Genomic DNA, 21,729 nt, shown 5'->3' on the forward strand with positions numbered 1-21,729 from the left:
ATTGATCATTTCTTTGTCAGTGGGCAAACGTACAAAATCAGCAGGGGATCAAATACTTTTTTCCCTCACTGTATATATTAAGCTTACTGATATTTTAAGTATTATGTGTTTCAATAGATAATAGAAGGATCTTAGTAAACATCTAAGATTTGAATACTTAAATGCTTTTTAAATGTGTTTTTTGGTTGTGGGACAGCAGTTTGCACGAATTCTGTAGAATGGCCCATATATAATATAATACAGAGCTCAGTATGCTCATGTCTGTACTTTTTCAGTCTTCTCCCATTACTACATGCAGTTTATGTTATAATTTTCTGTTCACAATGATCTGTCGGCCAAGATTATATGAAAGTGTTTCTTTATGTAAACACCTTGAAACTCAGGCTACATTTATATTACTTCATTAATTTGCTTATTACGTCTGTTGAATTTTTTGTGTATCTTTTCCCTGTATTTGTGAATGGAACAATGTGTTCAGGAAATCTGGAAGAAGACTGGCCTAATAAAATCTTTCTTAAGGCTTTATTTTATCACGAATATGTTTCTATAGCGAAAACATTGCATTAGATGTTAATCTTATTATACTGTTGGGATTACAACCCACCCAATGTAAAGTGCATATTTATCTCAGTTTGGAGACACAGCATTAGAGCTCTTATCACTGTTGATGAGATGAAGATAAAGCCTTCAATGTTTTTAAGCTTAGCTGGAGAGATTGTCTTTGACTTGTTTTTACATTGCTCCACAGAAACAGCAGTGAGTTACACTATCTATTTTAATGTATACGTATGTGCTTTGGGTGTTAGGGTGTCACATTTTATATATATATATATATATATGTATATATATGTATATATGTATGTATATATATATATATATGTGTATATATATATATGTATATGTGTGTGTGTGTATGTGTATATATATATATATATATATATATATATATATATATATATATATATATATATATATATATATATATATATATGTGTGTGTGAGTGTGTGTGTGTGTGTGTGTGTGTGTGTATAAAATATATTATTTGTTTTAATTTAAATGAGTAGTATTACCTTAGCCTATTATGAATCTTATTATACTAAGCCTTATATTATTAGGATGTCTTGATAGAAAGAGCTTCATTGCAACATATGTATGTCATATACTGGAGTTATTAGATGCTTCATTGATTGAAAGATGTGCATGTGAATGTGGGGGGAATTTTGGACTGACTCAGGATTTTTCAGTCCAAAATAAGGAATTGAAATTAAATGTTTGCCACCTGAACTTTTATAAAGATCTCCAGAGAATTAGTAATTATAGCTGCATGACAGACTCCCTGATCAATCTTTCTCTCAAACCTCTCTCTCCCTTTCTCTTTCCCTTTCTCTATTTGGCAATAATTAACCCTAAACTGTTATTTGTGGAAGAGATCAAAAGGGTAACCAAGTAGAATATTACTTGGGGTGACATAGAGCTCAGGGAAATATGCTTTGTATGGAACTGCAGGAGGAATGGGTGCGCGAGTAGCTTTACAATATAAAATGTGTGCCATTGATCTGCTCCCACATGAGCAAAAGCCCCAAATGAGCCTCTATTCCTCTGGCCGTCACTTTCTTTTAGCACAGGCTAATATAATTGGCATTTGTATAGGCCTGCTTAAATGTCATCCTGCAGATATGCAAATCACTATTCAACTAATAAGAGGCTCTGAAACAAGATGCCATTTTGAATTTTGACATGAAGTCAATATTAATATGTGCCAGTTTTAAAGTTCACCTATTATGCTATATAAACATGCCTAATTTTGTTTTAGAGGTCTCATGCAATAGGTTTACATGCATCCAAGGTCAAAAAACTCTTTCATTTTCTCATAATTTACATTACAGCACCGTCACAACCGACTCGCTCAAGGATCTGTTCTCTCTAAACTCCTCCTTTCAGAGAGCCTACTCTGCTCTGATTGGTCAGATGTCCCAGTCTGTTGTGATTGCTCTACCGTTACAGTGCGTGTCGGAAAGGAAACGCCCCTTACCTTATCTGAATTTCAGCTCAGTAATTATGTCGTCGGTTTGACCTTATGAATTTGAGCCTGAGTCCGATAATGATACATCGTAGATAGATAGATCAGCTCGAGCCACCATCGCAAGCAGGACAAGAACAGGATGTTTCTCAGTGGTAAGTTTATATGTACTGTAGTTTGGCAATAACGTGGGTTAGCCGGTTAGTAGAGGCTAACAACTAACAGGCTAACAGCTGTGCTGTACACGTATACAACACAAAACCACGCATCACAACATACATCACAACAAAGGATCACAACATAATTACAGATTGCGGTCCAGAGGTGCAGTTTGGTCCAAATTAAGTGGGTGTTGCCCCATCTTTAACGAATAATCATTTCGCAAATCTTGCGTTGACATCAGCCAGATTTGAGAAGCACTCGTCGGTGAGTGAACTGCTGTGGTATCTTTTTAAAATGAATTCTAACCACTGATGCTTTACATCCTCATCCTTTGGGAGTCCATGCAAAGTGATTTTGCAGCGCAGAAAACGTCTTCTAGACATGAACCTCACTATTTTAGTACGCAAACTCAACTGTAATGTTTGAGGTCGGGTCAAAGTACACGTTGTTCGCAAGCAGCCGATGAAGACTAGAGGCTGGTTGTTTTTGTTACAAACCTATGTAGGTTAGTACAGGAAGTAAGTCTGGAATGACTAACGACTCGTTTCGGCTGTTCAGAATCAGTTCCTTCTTTTGGGAGTCAGTAAATCCGTTTATCGTGCGCTTTGATTTTAGAAACTTTTCAGACTTTTTACTTTCACAAACAGCTCTATAACACACATGAAACATGAAAGGTAATATCTGAAAAAGCATACTAGATGTACTTTAAATCAAAAGACGTGCAGTGCAGTCTTATTTATAGCACTTAGCGTTAGTAGACATTGAAGAAAGTTATTGTAGAAAAATATGATATTTTGATTTCAGGGCCAGCAGACTTTTAGCCACATTTAAATCTCCTTTGCTAGTATTGCCCCAGCAGACAAAATCTGGATCCAGGACGCAAACTGCCATTGCTACCTGAGCCAACACTGGGCCAGTATTCGGTCAACTTTGGGTCAACCTGTTGGGTTAGCATTGGGCATAATTACATAAGCCGTCTGTTTTATTACAAGACCTACCATGCATATTACATCCTGTAACTTTTGAGTTATAATGTATATCACATTATAAATGAAGTAAAATAAAGTAAATAAATACATAAAATAAAGGGAATATAGTAAGAAAAAAAATAAAGTAAAAAAGAATAATATTAAAAAAGCAGTATAGACTCCTAAGGCATAAAAGTCCACACCATCCAATTTTAGTTGCCTGCCTTATTTTGCCATTTCCAATATTGCCAGCAGAGGAGACTGTGGCATTGCGGACCCAAGATTGTTGTCCATTCAGTATATAAAATATGTACTCTGCAGCAAGACAAAGAAAATGTAGAGTGTATGAACAATTAATAGCACCAAAAAGTAGCAACCCTACTTGGTAAATGAAAATAGTTTCTAAATTACTGCTACTAATGCAACATCATAAACACGTTGTTTTAAAGAAAGTAACATAACAGTTAGTAATTAGAAAATCTCAAGTAATTAGGAAGATGGTAATTAACTTTCCAGCTGTCAGAAATGGTCTACCACGTGGATCAGATTTTCCTGGACCAAGCTGGATTTTTCAGCAATAGCCAATGCTCCTCTTGGACAGATATGCCAAATGGTAAAACTGTGCTGGTGCTGAAGTTGTTAATTGAGGTTATTAGCTCCATAACTTGTTGCAAATCAAGCCTGGTTGTGCAAATGTACATTATATGGCCTGGTTGTGATGACACCAGTATCGCATAATGTCAATGATGGAGCTACTTCAAAGTTGTCCCATGGTATACTGCCCAGTTTACCATCGCACCTCTAGCTGCATCACCCTGAACACTAGAGTGCAGCAACTCCCAGACATCTGATTCTTACTTCAACTTTGGTAGCAGCTGAAAATATATAGTCATGCCAGACAACCCTAAGTACTTTTCACTTAGGGTGACCTCTCTACAAAGGTGGTTGCTATGCCAACGGCTGTGCTGGCCTGAGTGACGTCTTGACAAGTAGGTCTTAATTAAACTCTGGAGGAAAAGAAGCACTGTACAGCAATTAGATAATGATAGAGAGGTGAGGGAATAAAGAGCTTTTAGCCCTAATGAGGTGTTTAATAATAGCTGTGTGTATGAGAGCGATACAGTATTTGCTTTAACAGCACAGTCTTAGTCCATTACCAAGAATTGTTTTTGTTTCAGCAATGCAACATTAATACAGTATGGTATAATTCTATATTAAATATTAGGTGTTGCATAAACTAGATTCATTCTAATTCATTCACTAATCACCGCTGTGGGGAGACTAGTTAGGGCAGTGGAAAAAACAGAAAGGCAAATGGTAACGAAAGTAGGCTAAATGCACTTTCTTAGTCTGAAAATCAATGATCAATTGCACGTTGTATGCTGGGAAAAGTTTTATATATATATATATATATATATATATATATATATATATATATATATATATATATATATATATATATATATAAGACGCAATATATAAGATGAGCGGTTTATTGCATGAGAAGCATGGTCTAGCAAGGTTGAAAGAGCTAGCGTTAAAGCCTGATGTTGAGAATCATTATAGCGTGAGGGAAGAAGCTGTTCCTGTGCTGGGAAGTGTGTGCTGTGGTGCTGTGGAGGTGTTTGCTGGATGAGAGGAGTCCATGATTATAGACTGGGCTCTCATCTTGCATCTGCTTAAATAGATCTATTGGAGTTGTGTGATGTCTGTGCTGGTCAATTTTGATGCAGCTCTCACAGTCCTTTGGTCATGTCTTCTCTGATTTCCAAATCATATTGTGATGCACTCAGTCTCTGTTGTGCACCAGTAATCATTGAATCGTTGTGTTTGTCCCAAAGTTCTTAAATCTCCTCAGAAAGAACAGATGCTGTTTTGCATGTTTGAAGATGCTGCCGGTGTTTAAGGACTGAGATACGGATTCTGACAGCTGATCTAAAGCTACTTTTCATAGCTGATGCTGATCGGAGTATCAACTAGCCATTTACGTTTTCTGACATTCAGAGCCAGATTGTTGTTGTGGACAGGTCAAGAATCTCTAGCCTGTCAGGAGACTCATCATTGTTGGGTATGAGCCTGATCACTGTGGAGTCGTCTGTGAAATTTTTGCACAGTCTTGGGTGAACAGACAGTAGCCCTGGGGTGTTCCCGAGTGTGGTTTTGTCTTGTTACCAATTCTTACTGTCTTGGCTCTGTTAGACAGAAAGTCCAATTCTAGATGCAGATGGAGCTGCACAGACCCAGGCTACTTATCTGGAACAGTTTTAGATGGAACAACTGTCCCATGCTACTGAGGCCAGAGTTGAACATGGCAGAAAAAACCTCCCAGAAGCTGCTGTAGACCTAGTATACTAGGTCAATCTTTGAGTTAGAAGGAGGAATCTGTTAAGAGACATGAGCTTCCATGCTGCATGCTCTCAGTTTCAGATGAGCCACGAAATCATCGACATTAGTGCATTTTAAGAATTGTTAAATCTTAAATATAAATCTTAAATTGTGTAATGTGATACACAGATTTATTATTTTGTACCTTTATTGTATAATTTATTTATTTTTGTCTTAAATGTAGCTTGAAGCCAGAAATGTAATTTGTAGTCTTTAACTGATTTCATATCACAGCTAACCAGGGACTCCTATTCCCAGAACACACGTCAGCCTACTAACATGGCCGCCACGGACTACAATTCCCAACCCCGCACACAGGCACATTTATAATCTCCGGAGTTCTAATCACACACACCTGTTGCCTATTACACACCCACACACCACCTTTTATAAGAGACTTTTCATTCACAAAGACTTAGTAGTCGAAGTATATCCTCAGTAGCTTTTGTCTCTGACGTTACCAAGCCATTGTTTATTATTGCTTTTCTGGTTTTTGATTTTGGTTGCTCTCGACTCCGATTTTCTGCCCATTCTACTCCAGTCTGTATGTCTGGTCGCCTGACCCTTGCCTGACTACTGTTTACGATTTTTCTCTATGATTTGGTTTGTTGACATTATATTAAAGCTGCCTTACCTGCAATTGCTTCCGTCTGATCCTCCATTACATGGCAAATGAAGTGCAGTTTGATGAGTTATTTGCTGTTGTTTATCAACATTTAACTGCACTAATAAAATAACTTAAAATATTAATGTTCTGAATGTTTTTACTTTACTTATGTAAAGACTGGTCAAGTAGTAAGAATTCATATTTGTTCAATTCCTACTAAATATAGATCCAAAAAGTATGTTCTTATTGATTAACGGCAATATGAAAATATCACATAATGCACAATGCTGTTGAACAGTCTGAAGATTCCTAAGTTGCTCTAAAGGTCATTTATTCATACTGTGGCTGTGTAATGGTGTCGGGTGTCAGGCAGTAAATATAATCTGCCAATGGGCTTTGATTGCCTGGGTCAGTTAGGGCCATACAAAAGTTAAGTGTGCAATTTAGAATATAACCTCCACTTTTCCCTTTTTGTGTCAGGATTAAATTTTACTTTCCTGTCTGACTTTATTCGTATGTTTTTTTTAGGATCTTTTTTAAGCCTCTCTGTTTATAACCCTTTTAAATTTTGTCCCACCATGATGCACTAGCATCAGTGGCAATCTTTACCACCACACAAAGACAAAAGGGAGGCCCTAACCTAGCACAAGTGGATGGCTGAATAAAATGAATTAATGCAGTCTTTCTCTTGCAAGCAAGCATTAAAATGCTCGTATCACAGCAGTGGGGGGAGGAGCTTGGCAAAGCTCAGTAATTTCTTTGCAGCAACAAAAAAATCTGAGGAGAAGGAGGGCAGATGAAGAAACTGTACCTGTGGCTGAACTTGATAGTTTTTGTCCTACTGTTTCCAATGAGATTTTACAGTCACAGCAATTAATGCTAGATTATGTGGTAAATGAAACTATCTTTATCATTCTTTCTGACTAGGGCACATTGGCCAGAAAAGTTCACTGACCAATACGATTATGAGATTGTCAAACGTGGGCCAGTTAAAATAAAGGATTTTGATTCTCCTTAAAATGGTGACAAAATCCCTCATCGATTTACTGTGGACAGTTAGCACATATAAATGAAAAATGGAGAGAATTGGAATTGGCAAGTTTATTCACTGAGCAGCTATTCTGGGTTTTGCTTCTGTTGCGCTTCTGCAGTCGTTGAAAGAGCAAGCAAATTTGCTTTTAGCCATAGTGGATTTCATTCGTGGATCAATTTTCACAGCCATTTAAAAGAGCGTGAAAAAAGCATAGTGCACCATGCAAATGCAGACCTGGCATGAATTAGTTGAGAGGCTAAACACATTTCATTTATCAAAGCAGATGCACACCCTGAGGTGGCAATGTGGTTTTTACACCTCGGGTGTGCATTATTTTCTAACAATTCAATGGACCGGAGTCAATTATTCCGCTTATACCACAGTTACAACACCTCAAGACATTGTTCAGATGATTTATTTCAAGACATTTGTCAGGTTTTTGTGCTTAAAACGCTCGTGTGTGGAACTAATTTATTAAGCATCCCATCTCAAGCGTCTGTTGCTAATTCCAAAACATCATTTTAGAGCTTGTATGAGTATGTATGAGTAGTATGAGCCATTGATTTGCAATTATTAGAGAGAGTGTTCACAGTTTGTTTGTTTTTTCGTTTTATGCTGATATATAAAAATAGAACAAATAAATAAATATCGATAAGCCTACTTGTTCACAGGGTTTTTTGTTTTTTATTACTACAGAAAATACAACAAATAAATAAATAAATGTTGATACATGGTCACCAGCTTATCACACATGCTCTCTCACACTCTCTTTATTTCTTGCTCTCTCTCTTTCTCTCTCTTTCTGTCTCTCTCTCAAAAATAACTGCATATTAATGGTTCAAGCCTCTGCTTCGCCTCGTGACCGCATTGCCATCAGGTGCACGTTATTTTTCTAATAATTCAATGGCCCCGTCATCAATTATTCCTTACATATTTCTGGAAAATCAAAATTTTCTGTCATTTTGTTTGTTGTTAGATCTGTGTGTTGTGGTGCACAGTACATGTAGGCTGACTTTTCTGTTAGTTCAGTGAATTCGGCGAAGTGATATGGAACTGTAATGCGGTGATGACCTGACTGGAACTACTTTAGCTGTGCATTTACTGAAAAATAATTGCACACCTCAAAAGGTTTGTCAGCCAATCAGAATTGAGAATTCAACAGCACTGTTAGTGCATAAGACCTGCCAGTATGCACAAGAAAATTGGTGTTTCACGTGTGTACACAGCTGTATGCAGTGGCCATTGATAAATATTCTAAATTGATGTGCTTATGCATAAAGAAACGCTTTCAAATCGGCATATATAGTAAACAACTTCCCTTTAAAAAGCACAGTAGCCTGCTTGCGGTGCAACTTGTTTCTTACAATATGGAACATGTCAAAAGGTCTATGAAGATGAATTTCACTGACAATGAACTATAGATTCTGTTGCATGAGGTAGAGCCGAACAAAAATAGTTTATTCAGCACTTTAATGAGTAGTTTGTCAAGAACATATATAAATTATTTAAAAATATTTGTATTTTATAAGTACGTGTGTGCATTCTATTTTTTCTAGTTATATTATAGAAACTCTGCAATGGCATGAAACTTTGTCATTTTGTTGCTGGTTTCAGAAATGTAATGTATTGCAGTGTGAGTGACATGAATGAAAGTAAGAATTTATTCAACTCATAGTTGGTTGGGAAAAGCCAGTACCTTTTCCAATTTCTCTTTGAAATGTACCTGAAGCTAAAAGCATTGGAACAGAGATCAAGTAAAACTGCACTGCGCAAATTAAATTGACTGATGATCCAATCCTCACTCTCAACATTGAGTTTCCAGTGATACTAAAAAACACATTCCCGCCACAAACCTGCATGACCCAAATTTTCAAACAAGTCATAATCCCAATCGATCTTCAGTTTTTTAATTTGAACGATTTTAAGGTACATTCTGTCTGTGTTATCTGTCTGCATCTTGTGAACACCAAAATCAGTAATTACTCTCTTAATTATGCTGATATGATAGTCAGTTTTCTGACATTACCCATGGTCAGGCGTATGCAGAAATGTACGCACATCCTCACACATAAGCAAAACTTGATCAATCCCATTCATTGCATAGAAACGTACGTACATGCAGTTTGCGCACAAAACTATGGCTACACATGGTTGATAAATGAGGCCCCAGGAGTAGAGATTAAAATCACACAGCCCAGAAATGCCAAATCCACCCCTGACTAGTGTTGTGCATTTCTTATTTATAAGAACTTTCTTATTTATAAGAAATGCTCATTATTTAAGATTCAAGGCAGCAGTAGCTCTTTGGAAGGTTGTAAGATCAAATCTCAGAACATCCAGTAACCAGAACAGACTGGTATCACTGAGCTGGCACAGCCCTTTAGCTATCTAAGAGAAATTAAAATGAGGTGCTTAAACAAGAATCTTTAGAATACATTACTCCCAGGTTTTGGCTGTGTGCAGTCCTCATGTGGTCTTGAAGATTCACCACCACGCAGTGATCAACAGAAAAGTTATAGCACATGCTGTTAGGCCTCACATCACTCACATGAATGCAAAATTCATGCGACTTCTTTTTAGATCCACTCACAAAATGAATCAGAATGTTAAAATATCACTCAGTTCCCAGATTGCAAATAAGAAAGGGCACTTGTTTAAAGAGATAAGAGGTCTCCAAGTCACAGAACTCTCCTATTAATGTGTTCATACTCAGACAAATAGCAATTATATGTTACTTTTTCATCACTAACTTACTCTCCCTGTGTGCAATCATGCCTTAAATTACACATGGTATCATATGATTTTTGAATTTCTTTTACCCCCTCGATGCCATAATATTTGAGCCCTGAGATTAAAAGTAAAGCGGTCTGTGTATTTAACCTCCTGGATGAAAAGGCATGTTTGCTGTAACTTGATATAAACACTCAGTCCCTCCAGGATTTTGCAGTGGCAGAAATTAATGCAAAGTCAAGCAATCTCCGCAATATTACTGCAAATTTTCACAGATTTTGGCCAAGATGCATCATGTGACCTCACAACGTGCATTCATTCAGTCAAAGCCCTCTTCGATTTACTTGTGTCAAACATGAGTACAGCTAAAAGGTCTTATTTACCAAAAAAAAAACTTCACTGCAAAAGACTGTGAAAACTATTTTGTGCAGTTGCAACTTCACAAATTCAAGTAGTTTCCTACAAAAATGCCACAGGAAAATCAAGCATTTTTGGCTGTAACAATCACAAAAAAAATCTGTAGGGACTCAACATGGCAGATTTGATGAAGCTAATGGCCGTTTCTTAACATTCTCTAGTGTAGTTTATAGGATAGCACCAAAATGTTATTTTAAACCAGTCTAACCAACCACCAAGCAAATTAAACAATGTGACAACACTGTTTAATCAGTGCACGAATTTGTGTGTAAATAATTAAGGGTTAAAAATGACAGAGCATGCTGTTATAGAAAAATAATTAATGACAGGGTCATGTGGATTTGAAACCAATTTGATTATTTTCATATAACAGCATGTCCCAAAGTTTTTTGTTCCTTTTATACCACAGCAATTTGCCAACAATCGCAGTTCTTTATTTATTAATTTTAATGTTAACGTAACAGGTGAAGTGAATAACATTGATTATCTCGTTACACAATGGCACCTGTCAATGAGTGTGATATATTAGGCATCAAGTGAACAGTAAGTTCTCGAAGTTGATGTGTTGGAAGCAGGTAAAATGGTCAAGAGTAAGGATCTGAGAGACTTTAACACGGGCCAAATTGTGATGTCTAGATGACAGAGCAAAACCAGCAGGTCTTGTGGGGTGTTCCCAGTATGCAGTGGTTAGTACCTACAAAAAGTGGTCCATGTAAGGAAAACCAGTGAACCGGCAACAGGATTATGGGTTCCCGAGGCTCATTGAGGCATATGGGGAGTGAAGGCTAGCCAGTCTGGTTAAAAACTTAATGCTAGCTGTGATAGAAAAGGGGCAGAACACACAGTGCATCTCAGCTTGATGCATATAGGGCTACGTAGCCGGAGACTGGTAAGAGTGACCATGCTGACCCCTGTCCACCACCGAAAGCACCTACAATGGGCACTGGACCATGGTCAGAGCTGTTTCAGAGGCACAAGGTGGACATATTAGGCAAGTGGTTTTAATGTTATGGCTGATCGGTGTATGTCCACAATACAAGTTCCTGTGAATGAGCTGCTTCTATAGAATTTATAATATGTTAGAACAGGTATAATATAAAACTTAAATGTACTTACATTAATATAATTACTTAATGTAATTTGAATTACAGCCTGCATAATTAAAGAAGATTAATCAACACCTTCTGACCAGTCAGATTTGAGAACGCTACGTTCATGTAACTCAACTCTAAATACGATGCTATAACTATAGTCGCTCATAGGGACTATATTCACAATTCATTATCAACTCTGGTGATCTTGAAAGAAATTGAGTGTTAAATTTATAACCGCATACATTTTAAAGGGCTTTAAAACAGATTTAGACATTCAATTTGGGTGTCTCCTATGATCAGTTCCCTGTTGCTCTCTTGCGTCAGGTTTTTTTGTCCCACTTTTATCAGCAACATCTTTTGAGTGTCAGCACGGGGAGCTGTAATTCAACCAGAGTGTGTGTGTGAATAAAGATTAGTCCCTAAAGTAATTATTTTGGCTCCTAATTCCAAAGGCTAAATTTAATTGAGGACTTTTCTAGCTCTCTGTGGCAGCCATGTAGCCATGTTGTCTTTGATTAATGTTGTGAAATTCATTGTGTATGAGCTTGCACATTTCTATATATTTCTGTGAACAAGTTCTTATACACACACACAAACAAACACACACACACACTGACTTAAACCAGCACATACCAGGGAGGGTGGTAATGCAGTTCTGGTAGATTGGATCTGTCAGAAGTGTCACACTAAATATGCTTTTATTAAGCCCAGACCAAATTTTATGGCCTTGCAGGACCGTAAGTTGGCTGGTCAGTACCTTAAATTATGTTACCACTGAGTGATGCTCCCTGCTTTCTTTCTTCTTTTCTGCATCTCTCACAGACTCACACTTACCCACTCTTTTCTCCCTTTTCTTGCAAATTTTTAAAGGATTTTTAAAGTGGTATTAAAAATGATACTAACTGCATGTGTCCATCAACTACTGTAAAGCAAATATTCTGTAAAGGTGACCACATGTGGCATAATCAAAAGAGGGCAGGAATGCACATTCACTGCATGATTTATTTGAATACAATCGATATTCCAATCTCTGGTAACTATTGTTAATGTTGTATATGTTCTGTGGTTGTATGAAAATCATTGAAAAAAAAAAACGATCTTAATTCATTTCTCAAAGAAATTTGATTGTTTTGAACTATTTGAACTCCCCTAATGACCAATGACCATAAACTTTTGTACCATGTGACCTCATGTGCATATCTTGAGCACACTGTGTCTGAATAAAGAAAAGGGAAATGACGTCAGAAAGCCGTGATTGAATTTAAAAATATAATAACTATGGCCACATTTGAGTTAGTGACTTAAGTTCAAAAGATATGTCAATATTTATGAGTTGCCTTGCACAGGTACTTAAGTTGATTTTCTGGGCTCCATATTGATTACATTTACCTGTGTATAGTTCATGCCTCTAAATTATTTTTTAAATTTATTAATAGTTTAACCTAACAATATGGCTTCCACTCTCATTATTCAGCAGCCTATAAAATAGCACTTGATCCAGCACAAGTGGGAAGCAGACATTTCTTCAGTGCCAGACTGTTTATAGAAATGTTGAAAGAATCATGGCAAGGTTTTGAAAAGTTGTGCTATTGTATTTCTAGATGTGGAATTTACATCCAGCACATTGGAAATGAACTAAACATACCAACATATATACACTACCAGTCAAAAGTATAGACACGCTCATTCTTTAATTATTTATTTATCCCCCCCCCCCCCCCGCCCCCCCCCATTTTAGAATAACAATAAAGTCATGTAAGTTCTGGAATAATACAAATGGAACTATGGGAATTATGTTGTGATAAAAAATCCAAAATAAATCAAAATAATTTAATATTTTAGAATCTTCAAAGTAGACACCCTTTTTGCCTAGAATTTTCAGAAATGTATTCTTGGCATTTTGTCAACCGATTTCTTGGAATCCCCCTGAGATGCTTTTTAAACAGTATTAAAGGAGTTCCCACCTATGCTGGACACTTATTGGCTGCTTTTTGGAATATTTCGTACCAAGTCATCCATATTTTTGTAAATCAAATGTTTGTTTTCTAATGAAAGAAATTACTATGTTGGCACAATTATATTTTTGTCTACAACACAAATTTCAAACATTTAATCATACACCTTCAGATCAAAAGTTATTTTTGTGCATTATGAGTACTACAAACAGTCATCATAAGATTATTTAGAATTATTATGCCTCCATGTTCAACCACACTTCATCAGCAGTGGCAGTAACTGATTGAAAAATGACTGGGTTGACACAAAACATAGAGCTGTACAGTGTAAGTCCTATAGTTAATAACTACAATTAGCCAAAGCCGTAAACGGGAAAAGCACAACATCAGATTCTTACATTAATGCAGACAGAGAAGATGCTTCAGCTGCAGACTGTTTTTGGGTTTTTTTTTAACCAGCATTATAAAAGCCCTTATAACAGTGTCTTTATCCTTTAATTTTCTCTCCATGAAGATAATCCAGAGGCTATATGATTTATTGTGGATTAGCTACAGACAACCAAGCATGTAATAGAGCAGCTTCACATGTGTTCCTGATACCTTAACAAGTAGAGTCCTGGCTAATTTATTTGCTAATGCGTCTTCAACTCAGACGGATTTGTGAACTGTCATTGAAATTAAATATAACAGCCAGACTGGCAAAACTTCAGGCAAGACAGCTCCCAAGATGAGTTGCAAGACGAATACTAAATGGCCAGCAAACTATTTTGGATTCAGCCTACTTGTTGGAGGATTACATTCCAATCTGTAAAGTTGTTTGGTGTCGTAAAGTATTTGTTCCCTTGTTGTTCTAGAGATGCATGCTCAGTAGTGGGAGCAATTTGAACTTTTTTATTTAACCTTTGGAGACAAATATCACATCAAAACCGTGTTTGAAATATCTGCATTGAGATTTGTTTTAGATTTAGAGTCTCTCCCCCTTCAGTTAGATATTAGTCTAGTCATGTATGACGAGCAGTAACTACCTGGGCATGTTGCCAAGATGTCTGCAGAGTGGACAGACTTTAATAGACAGACTTTTGTTTGACCTAATAAAGATTATATATAAATATCCAGAAATTAAAGCTGACATTCTGCACTTCACCTCATGGTTGTTTCATTTCAAATTAATTGTCACTGACCAGTTGTTTATGGAATGAACTGTATGTACTATTTACAAGATCTCATTTTTCACAAGTCACTATATTTCACCTACTTTTATGTATCAGTTTATAATGTCCCTATTCTATACTTGTTAAACCACAAGATCATTGTGCATAATATGCTCTTAAAATATTGATAAAGCAGTTACATGGCATTTAAAATTACATAAAGTTATTAAAATTGAGACTCCTTACAAAAATGCTGAATAAACATTCCCTCAAACTACGATGTTTATGTTTATGGAGTCTCTGCCAAACAAGTCCCTGTGTAAGCTTTTACTATGGAAATGATAAGCCTTGCAGCTAGAACCACTGCCTAAGCCGTGCTTTTGTAGAAAATTAATCAACTTTTGACACCTCCTGACCAATCAGAATAAAGAATTTGACAGCACTGTGGTCCAAAAAGAGATGTAATATAAAGTTATTGTTAATGTTAATAGGTAACCAAGAGGAAACTGTAAAAATGAATGGGATTTCTCTCCTCAGATGGCCACAGATGTGTTGGAGGGTTTGTTAGAGGAGGACGATGAGGTGGTACAGGTGAGTGAGTGCATTTAATTAGATATATTTTTATATTAATTAATTAATTAATTTGAAATGTTGTTTACACAATTTGGTTAAATTTTTCCAATTTCCAAATTTCATTCAATAACCATGCATGGATAAGACAATTTCTTTTATTGATATCACTTGGTGGTGTTTGCTATATTGTATGCATTATGATCACTACTGCTTTCAGGAAATAAATATAAAATGTATATATTAGTATATTATTATAGTGTATTATGGGAAAAAGACTGTCATCTTATTTGAGAAATGGATGGTTGGTTAATGGACTTTTAAACCGTACTGTATGTGTGCCTCACTCATTAATTTATATGTTCTGTATGAATGGCTGTGCGAGTGTCAAGTGCGGTATCGCTCTGATATTTGTGCATTTTGGCAGGCCTGTCTGTAACAGTTTTGTATTTTTAGTGTGTTTGAAAATGATTTTGACATTGCCTGCCTCAGATGGCTGGATAAATAATGTATGTTTTGAGAACTGCTGGAAATGAGTGTGCGTGAAAGTTTAACTTATCAGCCATGGGAATTATGAACACACCCACCCAAGTGAATGCCAGCGCTGCTGTCACATCATATAACAGGCTACACTAAAACGACAAGCCTTCTTTAAAGGAAATGAAAGTCGAACATTTAATCTTTCTTACCCACTCACACACAGACAAACAGGTACAGCATTGTCACGGTTCATAAAAGTTTTATGTTTTTCTATGCTTTAGAATTAATAATAAATGTTTAGAATTAATGTTTTATTATGTGATTGTATTAGTGTTGTACCCTTATAGCTATAATACAAACAGAACATCATTGAATATTTTAATTTAAAAATGCAAACCTGTAAACTTGTAAACCCAAATGAGTGGAGAAGTGCGTATCAGGTGACTTCCTGCAGAAACGTATAAATTGAAATCTTGCCTTAATAACAAATTCATCTTGCCTTAGTGTAAAGCTCATTGAACTTAAGCTTGTCATAATCTGGCCTTCCATTGCACTATTTTGGCATGATTTAGACACAATTTTGCTGTGGGTGCCACTTTTTTAGTCAGTGCTAAATGAGATGTAAATCGGGTGATAAACTGTGTATGAATCACACAGTGTAAGAGGACAAATGATGCTGATTAATGAGTTCCACTGCCCAGTCGGAGGTCACATAGAAATGTCAGAAGAAAATTTCAGCAGATGTTGTTTAATGTGAGCAGTGTCACAGTATGACATAAATATTAGAAGCCTAAATAGCACCGTTAGTTAATTGTCTTTGCTATCACCAGCAAGATGTGGTCAATTGGCTTGTGGTCCCAAGTTCACATGGCAATCAAAAACAAACTAGGTTATATAATAAGGCCACACACTTCCGGGCTTGGTCGTATGAGTCCCACCTCCCACCTGGGTATGCGGAATTTCCTTTGTGTACTCCAGTTTCCTCCCCCAGTCCAAAGGTCAGCGTTGTAGGCTGATTGGCATTTCCAAATTGTCTGTAGTGTGTGAATGTGTCCGTGTTTGTGCCCTGCGTTGGGTTTGTACCTCATACAGGGTGTCCCCCACCTTGTGCCCAGAGTTCCCTGGGATAGACTAGTGTCGAATAAGCGGTACAGAAACTGGATGGATGGATCTATGTGCATAGGTATATATTGTGTGTACTCCTAATTTCGTACAATGTGCAGACCTGCGCTGTGAGGTATTGTACAAACTGCCCCACTGCATTGTGAGGTCTTGTACAAACTGCCCCACTGTGTTGTGAGGTATTGTGCAGAGTGCATACCTGTGTTGTGCAGAATTATGCAGACTGTGCACCAGCATTGTGAAGTATTTGTGTGTGTGCAACTGTGTTGTGAGGTATCTTACACGGGACAACTGCATTACGAGGTATCGTACAGTGTGCGCATATGTCATGAGATATCATATAATGTATGCACCTGTGTCATGTGGTGTTTTACAATGTGCTCACTTGTGCCCTGAAGTATTGTACAGCCTTGCACACCTTTGTGATAGGATTTTCAATGTCCTTTCAAGTAATGCTGCCATGTACTTGTCACAATTCCATCCTGCCATCTCCCAGTTTTAGGACCAACATTTACAACATTGTGCTATTCAGGAGCTCGTTTTTCTCTCACAAGTCTCTTTTCTGCAATATAGTTTGTCAATGGTCAAATCTCTTCACATAAGTGTAACATAAACATATGTCGGAAATTGAAAACTGAAAATATCTGAAAATATCTCTGAAGGGCTATGATGCTGATATTGAGAGGTTAACACAGAGTGTGCATTAATGCAAGTTGGTGAATCACTCACTGCTTCTGTCTGTCGAGCACCCAATCACCACCACCCACACCCCCACCCCCAAACTCCTGTTTTGCTGCACGAATGAGCTAGTGTTCTTGTCAGGCAAAGTTTTCTCCTAGGCTTAGTGATTGATCTTGCTTTGTGGATCATTGTGTGCGCGCAATATGAACAAAGTAATAAAATCGGTGTCTGTGCTCTCCTGTTAAATACCACCACTGATAGACATCACTCATAAATCAGCACCACTTTTTCACTCTCTACTTTTGTTCTCTCTATCATATTTAGCGGTTTTATGTTCCATTAGCTGTTATCCATGTCCCCTCACATTGTCTTCGCAACTCAAATACATAATAGCATGATTTCCATATTGCCAAATCAGATTTATCAAAAAGCAAATATGCATTGTCTAACACATGAGATGTGAACAACTGCCAACAAAATTCAGGTTAAAATGAGACATGAATGTTCACAACCAAGATTCTAAGTCTTATCTTTGAGATCTAGAAGCCAATCTATTGCAAGCAGAGCAAAAATTATCATTTGTTTGTAGAGCATTATCTAATAATTCAACAAAATATGATGTGAGGACTATAAAAAAAAAGGTACAATGTTAATTAGAAAGGAATTCTTAATGCTTATTTTATGATAGAAAGTAAACCCAGGATCTCCTGTTTACTAGACATATGATTTGACCAGCTATTCTGGGTTACCAGGTCTGGGTGACAAATACAGTGCCGTGAAATAGTATTTGCCCCATCCTGATTTCTTCTGTTTTTGTGTATATCTCATACTAAATTGTTTCAGAAATTAAAACAAAATCTAAGATAAAACAAAGGCAGCCTGAGTAAACACAAAACACATTTTTTAAATGATAATATTATTTATTGAAGCAAAAAAGTTATCCAATACCAACTGGGCCTGTGTGAAAATGTATTTGCCCCCGTAGTTACAAATTCCCCAAGTCTATGGAACTGCATTCATAATGGTGTTCAGCTGGACTAGACACAACCAGGCCTGATTACTGTGAACCCTGTTCAATCAAATTAACACTTAAACAGAACTTTTTCAACAGCAGGAAGTCATTTAAACAGTCTTACCCAGTAACACACTATGCCAAAATTCAAAGAAATTCCAGATGATGAGGAAGAAGGTGATTGAAATACATCAGTCTAGGAAGGGTTACAAAGTGATTTTAAAGGCTCTGGGACTACAAAGGACCACAGTGAGCGCCATTATCCCCAAATGGAAAATCTTGACACAGTAGTGAACCTTTCCAGAAGTGTTCGACCATCCAAAATTCCACCAAGAGCACAGCAAATACTCACCCAGCAAATCCCAAAGAGCCAAGGACAACATCAAAGGTCCTACAGGCCTCTCTTGCATCAATAAAGGTCACTGTTCATGACTCTACTATCAGAAAGACACTGGGAAAAAATGGCATCCATGGAAGAGTGGTGAGGCAAAAACCACTGCCAACCCAGAAGAACATAATGGCTCGTCTGAATATTGCCAAAACACACCTTGATGATCCGCAAGCCTTTTGGAAGAATGTTCTCTGAATTGATGAGTTGGAGGTGGAACTGTTTGGAAGACAGGGGTCCCGTTACATCTGGCATAAACCAAACACAGAATTTCACAAAAAGAACATCATATCTATGGTCAATCATGGGTGGTGGAAGTGTGATGGTGTGGGGATCCTTTGCTGCTTCAGGGCCTGGGCAACTTGCAATAATTGAGGGAAACATGAACCCTGCTCTCTACCAATATATCCTAAAAGAGAATGTCTGGTTTTCATTCTGTAAGTCGAAACTCAAGGGCAACTGGATTATGCAATGATCAATTACAACCAGATTTTAAATTTAAGGGGAAAATTAGTTTTTCACATGATGGTGATAGGTGTTGGATAACTTTTTTTGCTTCAATAAAAATAAATAAATAAAAACTGTATTCTGTGTTTACTCAGGTTGCCTTTGTTTTATGTTGTATTTTGTTTGAAGATCTAAAACTATTTCGTATGAGATATACAAAAACCGAAGAAATCTCCTCTGTATGATCCCAATGGACATTTAAAACTAGCCTAAGGGTCAATAAAACCGACCCAGTTCCAAAATTCAAACGATGACCGTCCTAAATTATTTTTAAAAAATTCTCTAAAATTATGACTTACATTGACATATACAGTATGTTGTTATGTTAAAGAAGTAACATTATACAATACATTATTAAAGCAGCTTTGGAATTATGCAGTTTAATTAAACAGCTCTTTCAGGTCATGAAATGATCTTGTATTATTCCATGCTATATATTGTTCTAAATAAGGAATTCCTATGAGAAGTAAATCGATTCATTGATGCACAAACATTCATACCGTAAAAGAAGTAATTTCAGATGGATGGATGGTTGGTTTAATTGATGGATTGATAGATGGCTTGATAGATGGCTTGATGGATGGATTGATGAATGGATGGATGGATGGACAGCCAGCTCAATGTTGCAAATTTCTGTTCTTTGCAGATACTGAGGAAAAAATTCCAAGTGTTTGAAACTTTATATAGAGGGTGTCCAAGATATATAATATATACATATATATTTAGATATATACAATTTTTATATATATATATATATATAATATATACAATTATATTTAGAGAAGTCAACAAGGTTCAAGAAATCTGGATTCTGTATGGTGGATCCTTATCAAAATGAGGGTAAAGCCTTAAACAACAGCAAATCTTTACTGTCATTATAATAATAGCAGTGCATTAGAGATTGATCTTATGGCTATAAATGTAAAGCCTTTGGATAACACTGATCACTCTTGACTGGAAAAAGTGACAACCTTTCTTTTTTTTGGCAGCTCAACAATGGCAGTAGCTCCCTAGCTATACAGTGCATCCGGAAAGTATTCACAGCGCTTCACTTTTTCCACATTTTGTTGTGTTACAGCCTTATTCCAAAATGGATTAAATTCATTATTTTCCTCAAAATTCTACAAACAATACCCCATAATGACAATGTGAAAGACGTTTGTTTGAAATCTTTACAAATTTATTAAAAATAAAAAAACAAAAAATGCACATGTACATAAGTATTCACAGCCTTTGCCATGACACTCAAAATTGAGCTCAGGTGCATGCACAACTGGGAAAGAAGCAATCCACTGTTATTCTCTGAAGATGATCAGAACTCAGAACTTTTAATTCAAATAATTCAAGATGTGGTAGTGTGATGTGGCCCGACGCAAAACAGAGAGCCATCAGCAGCCAAGGTTATTTTTTCCCATATCCCAAAATGTTTCCTCTTATACCACCTCTTATACCATGTGTGTGCAGAACTTGAATGTTCTACCTGTGCTTCGGGGGTTTCCTCCGTGTACTCCGGTTTCCTATCTCAGTCCAAAAGCATGCATTGTAGGCTGATTGGCATTTCTAACTGTCCGTAATGTACGTGTGAATGTGTGTATGTGATTGTGCCCTGCGATAGGTTGGCACATCTTCCAGGGTGTACCCGCCTTGTGCCCCAGGTTCCCTGGTATAGACTCAAGGCTCCCCTGTTTCCCTGTGTAGGATAAGGGGTATGGAAAATGGATGACTGATGGAATGAACAACACAGCCTGCTTTTTTTCAGATTATAGATTAACTTAATGTTGTGAAATGTCCCTGAGATGTAAGACAGCTATAAGCAGTCCTTTCCTCACCAGCCTATTTTTTTTTCTCTCTTATGAAGTTAATAAGACAAAAAAAGCAGCTTGTTATGCTACCAAGAAACCGGAAATTCAAGTCTTCTGGCCCATAGCAGAAAATTTACTGGCTGTTACAAAGTGCTGCCACTGGAGGCTCCATCCATAAATGTTAAACATGCCCTTCCAGAAAATCTCAGCAGTGACTAAAATGAATAAAAACAACAATCTGTTTATTATTAGCCATAGATTATGTGGAGTGTCCATCACATGTCCCTGTGAATTAGCTGTTACTGTAGAAATGATCACGTCTTAGTCCTTAAACACATTCTCATATTTACATACACCATGATATTATGAGAACACTCAATGAAGAGGTTTTGGTTATAAATCTTGTTTGTTGTATCATAACTGCTTATTTTTTAAAATTGTTCTTTATTCCTCAGGTGTGGTATTTGTTAGGATGGTTGTACTATCTCCAACCTGAAAAGCCTGGTACTGCAGAAGACTCAGAAAGCTTGAAAAAATCATCCAGGATCTATCTTACCAAAGCAAAAAAGGTAATACTTTACACACACAAATATCTGAGATCATCAGTTTTATCTTTCTTATTCAGCTGATGCTTGCACTCAGCA

The 21,729-nt window shown here is 36.8% G+C and overlaps 1 protein-coding gene across 1 annotated transcript in view; it reads left to right on the forward strand.

Annotated features, from left to right (window-relative positions):
• The window catches only part of si:dkey-12j5.1 (uncharacterized), an 84,346-nt gene that overhangs the window by 52,341 nt on the left and 10,276 nt on the right, over window positions 1-21,729 (forward strand). Inside the window, exons 9-10 of the mRNA XM_017453232.3 lie at window positions 15,061-15,114; window positions 21,541-21,654. Coding sequence (XP_017308721.1) covers window positions 15,061-15,114; window positions 21,541-21,654 — 168 coding nt within the window. The remainder of the gene's footprint in view (window positions 1-15,060; window positions 15,115-21,540; window positions 21,655-21,729) is intronic.

The sequence above is a fragment of the Ictalurus punctatus genome, chromosome 23, assembly GCF_001660625.3.
Source record: "Ictalurus punctatus breed USDA103 chromosome 23, Coco_2.0, whole genome shotgun sequence".
In the NCBI taxonomy this organism is placed as follows: Eukaryota; Metazoa; Chordata; class Actinopteri; order Siluriformes; family Ictaluridae; genus Ictalurus; species Ictalurus punctatus.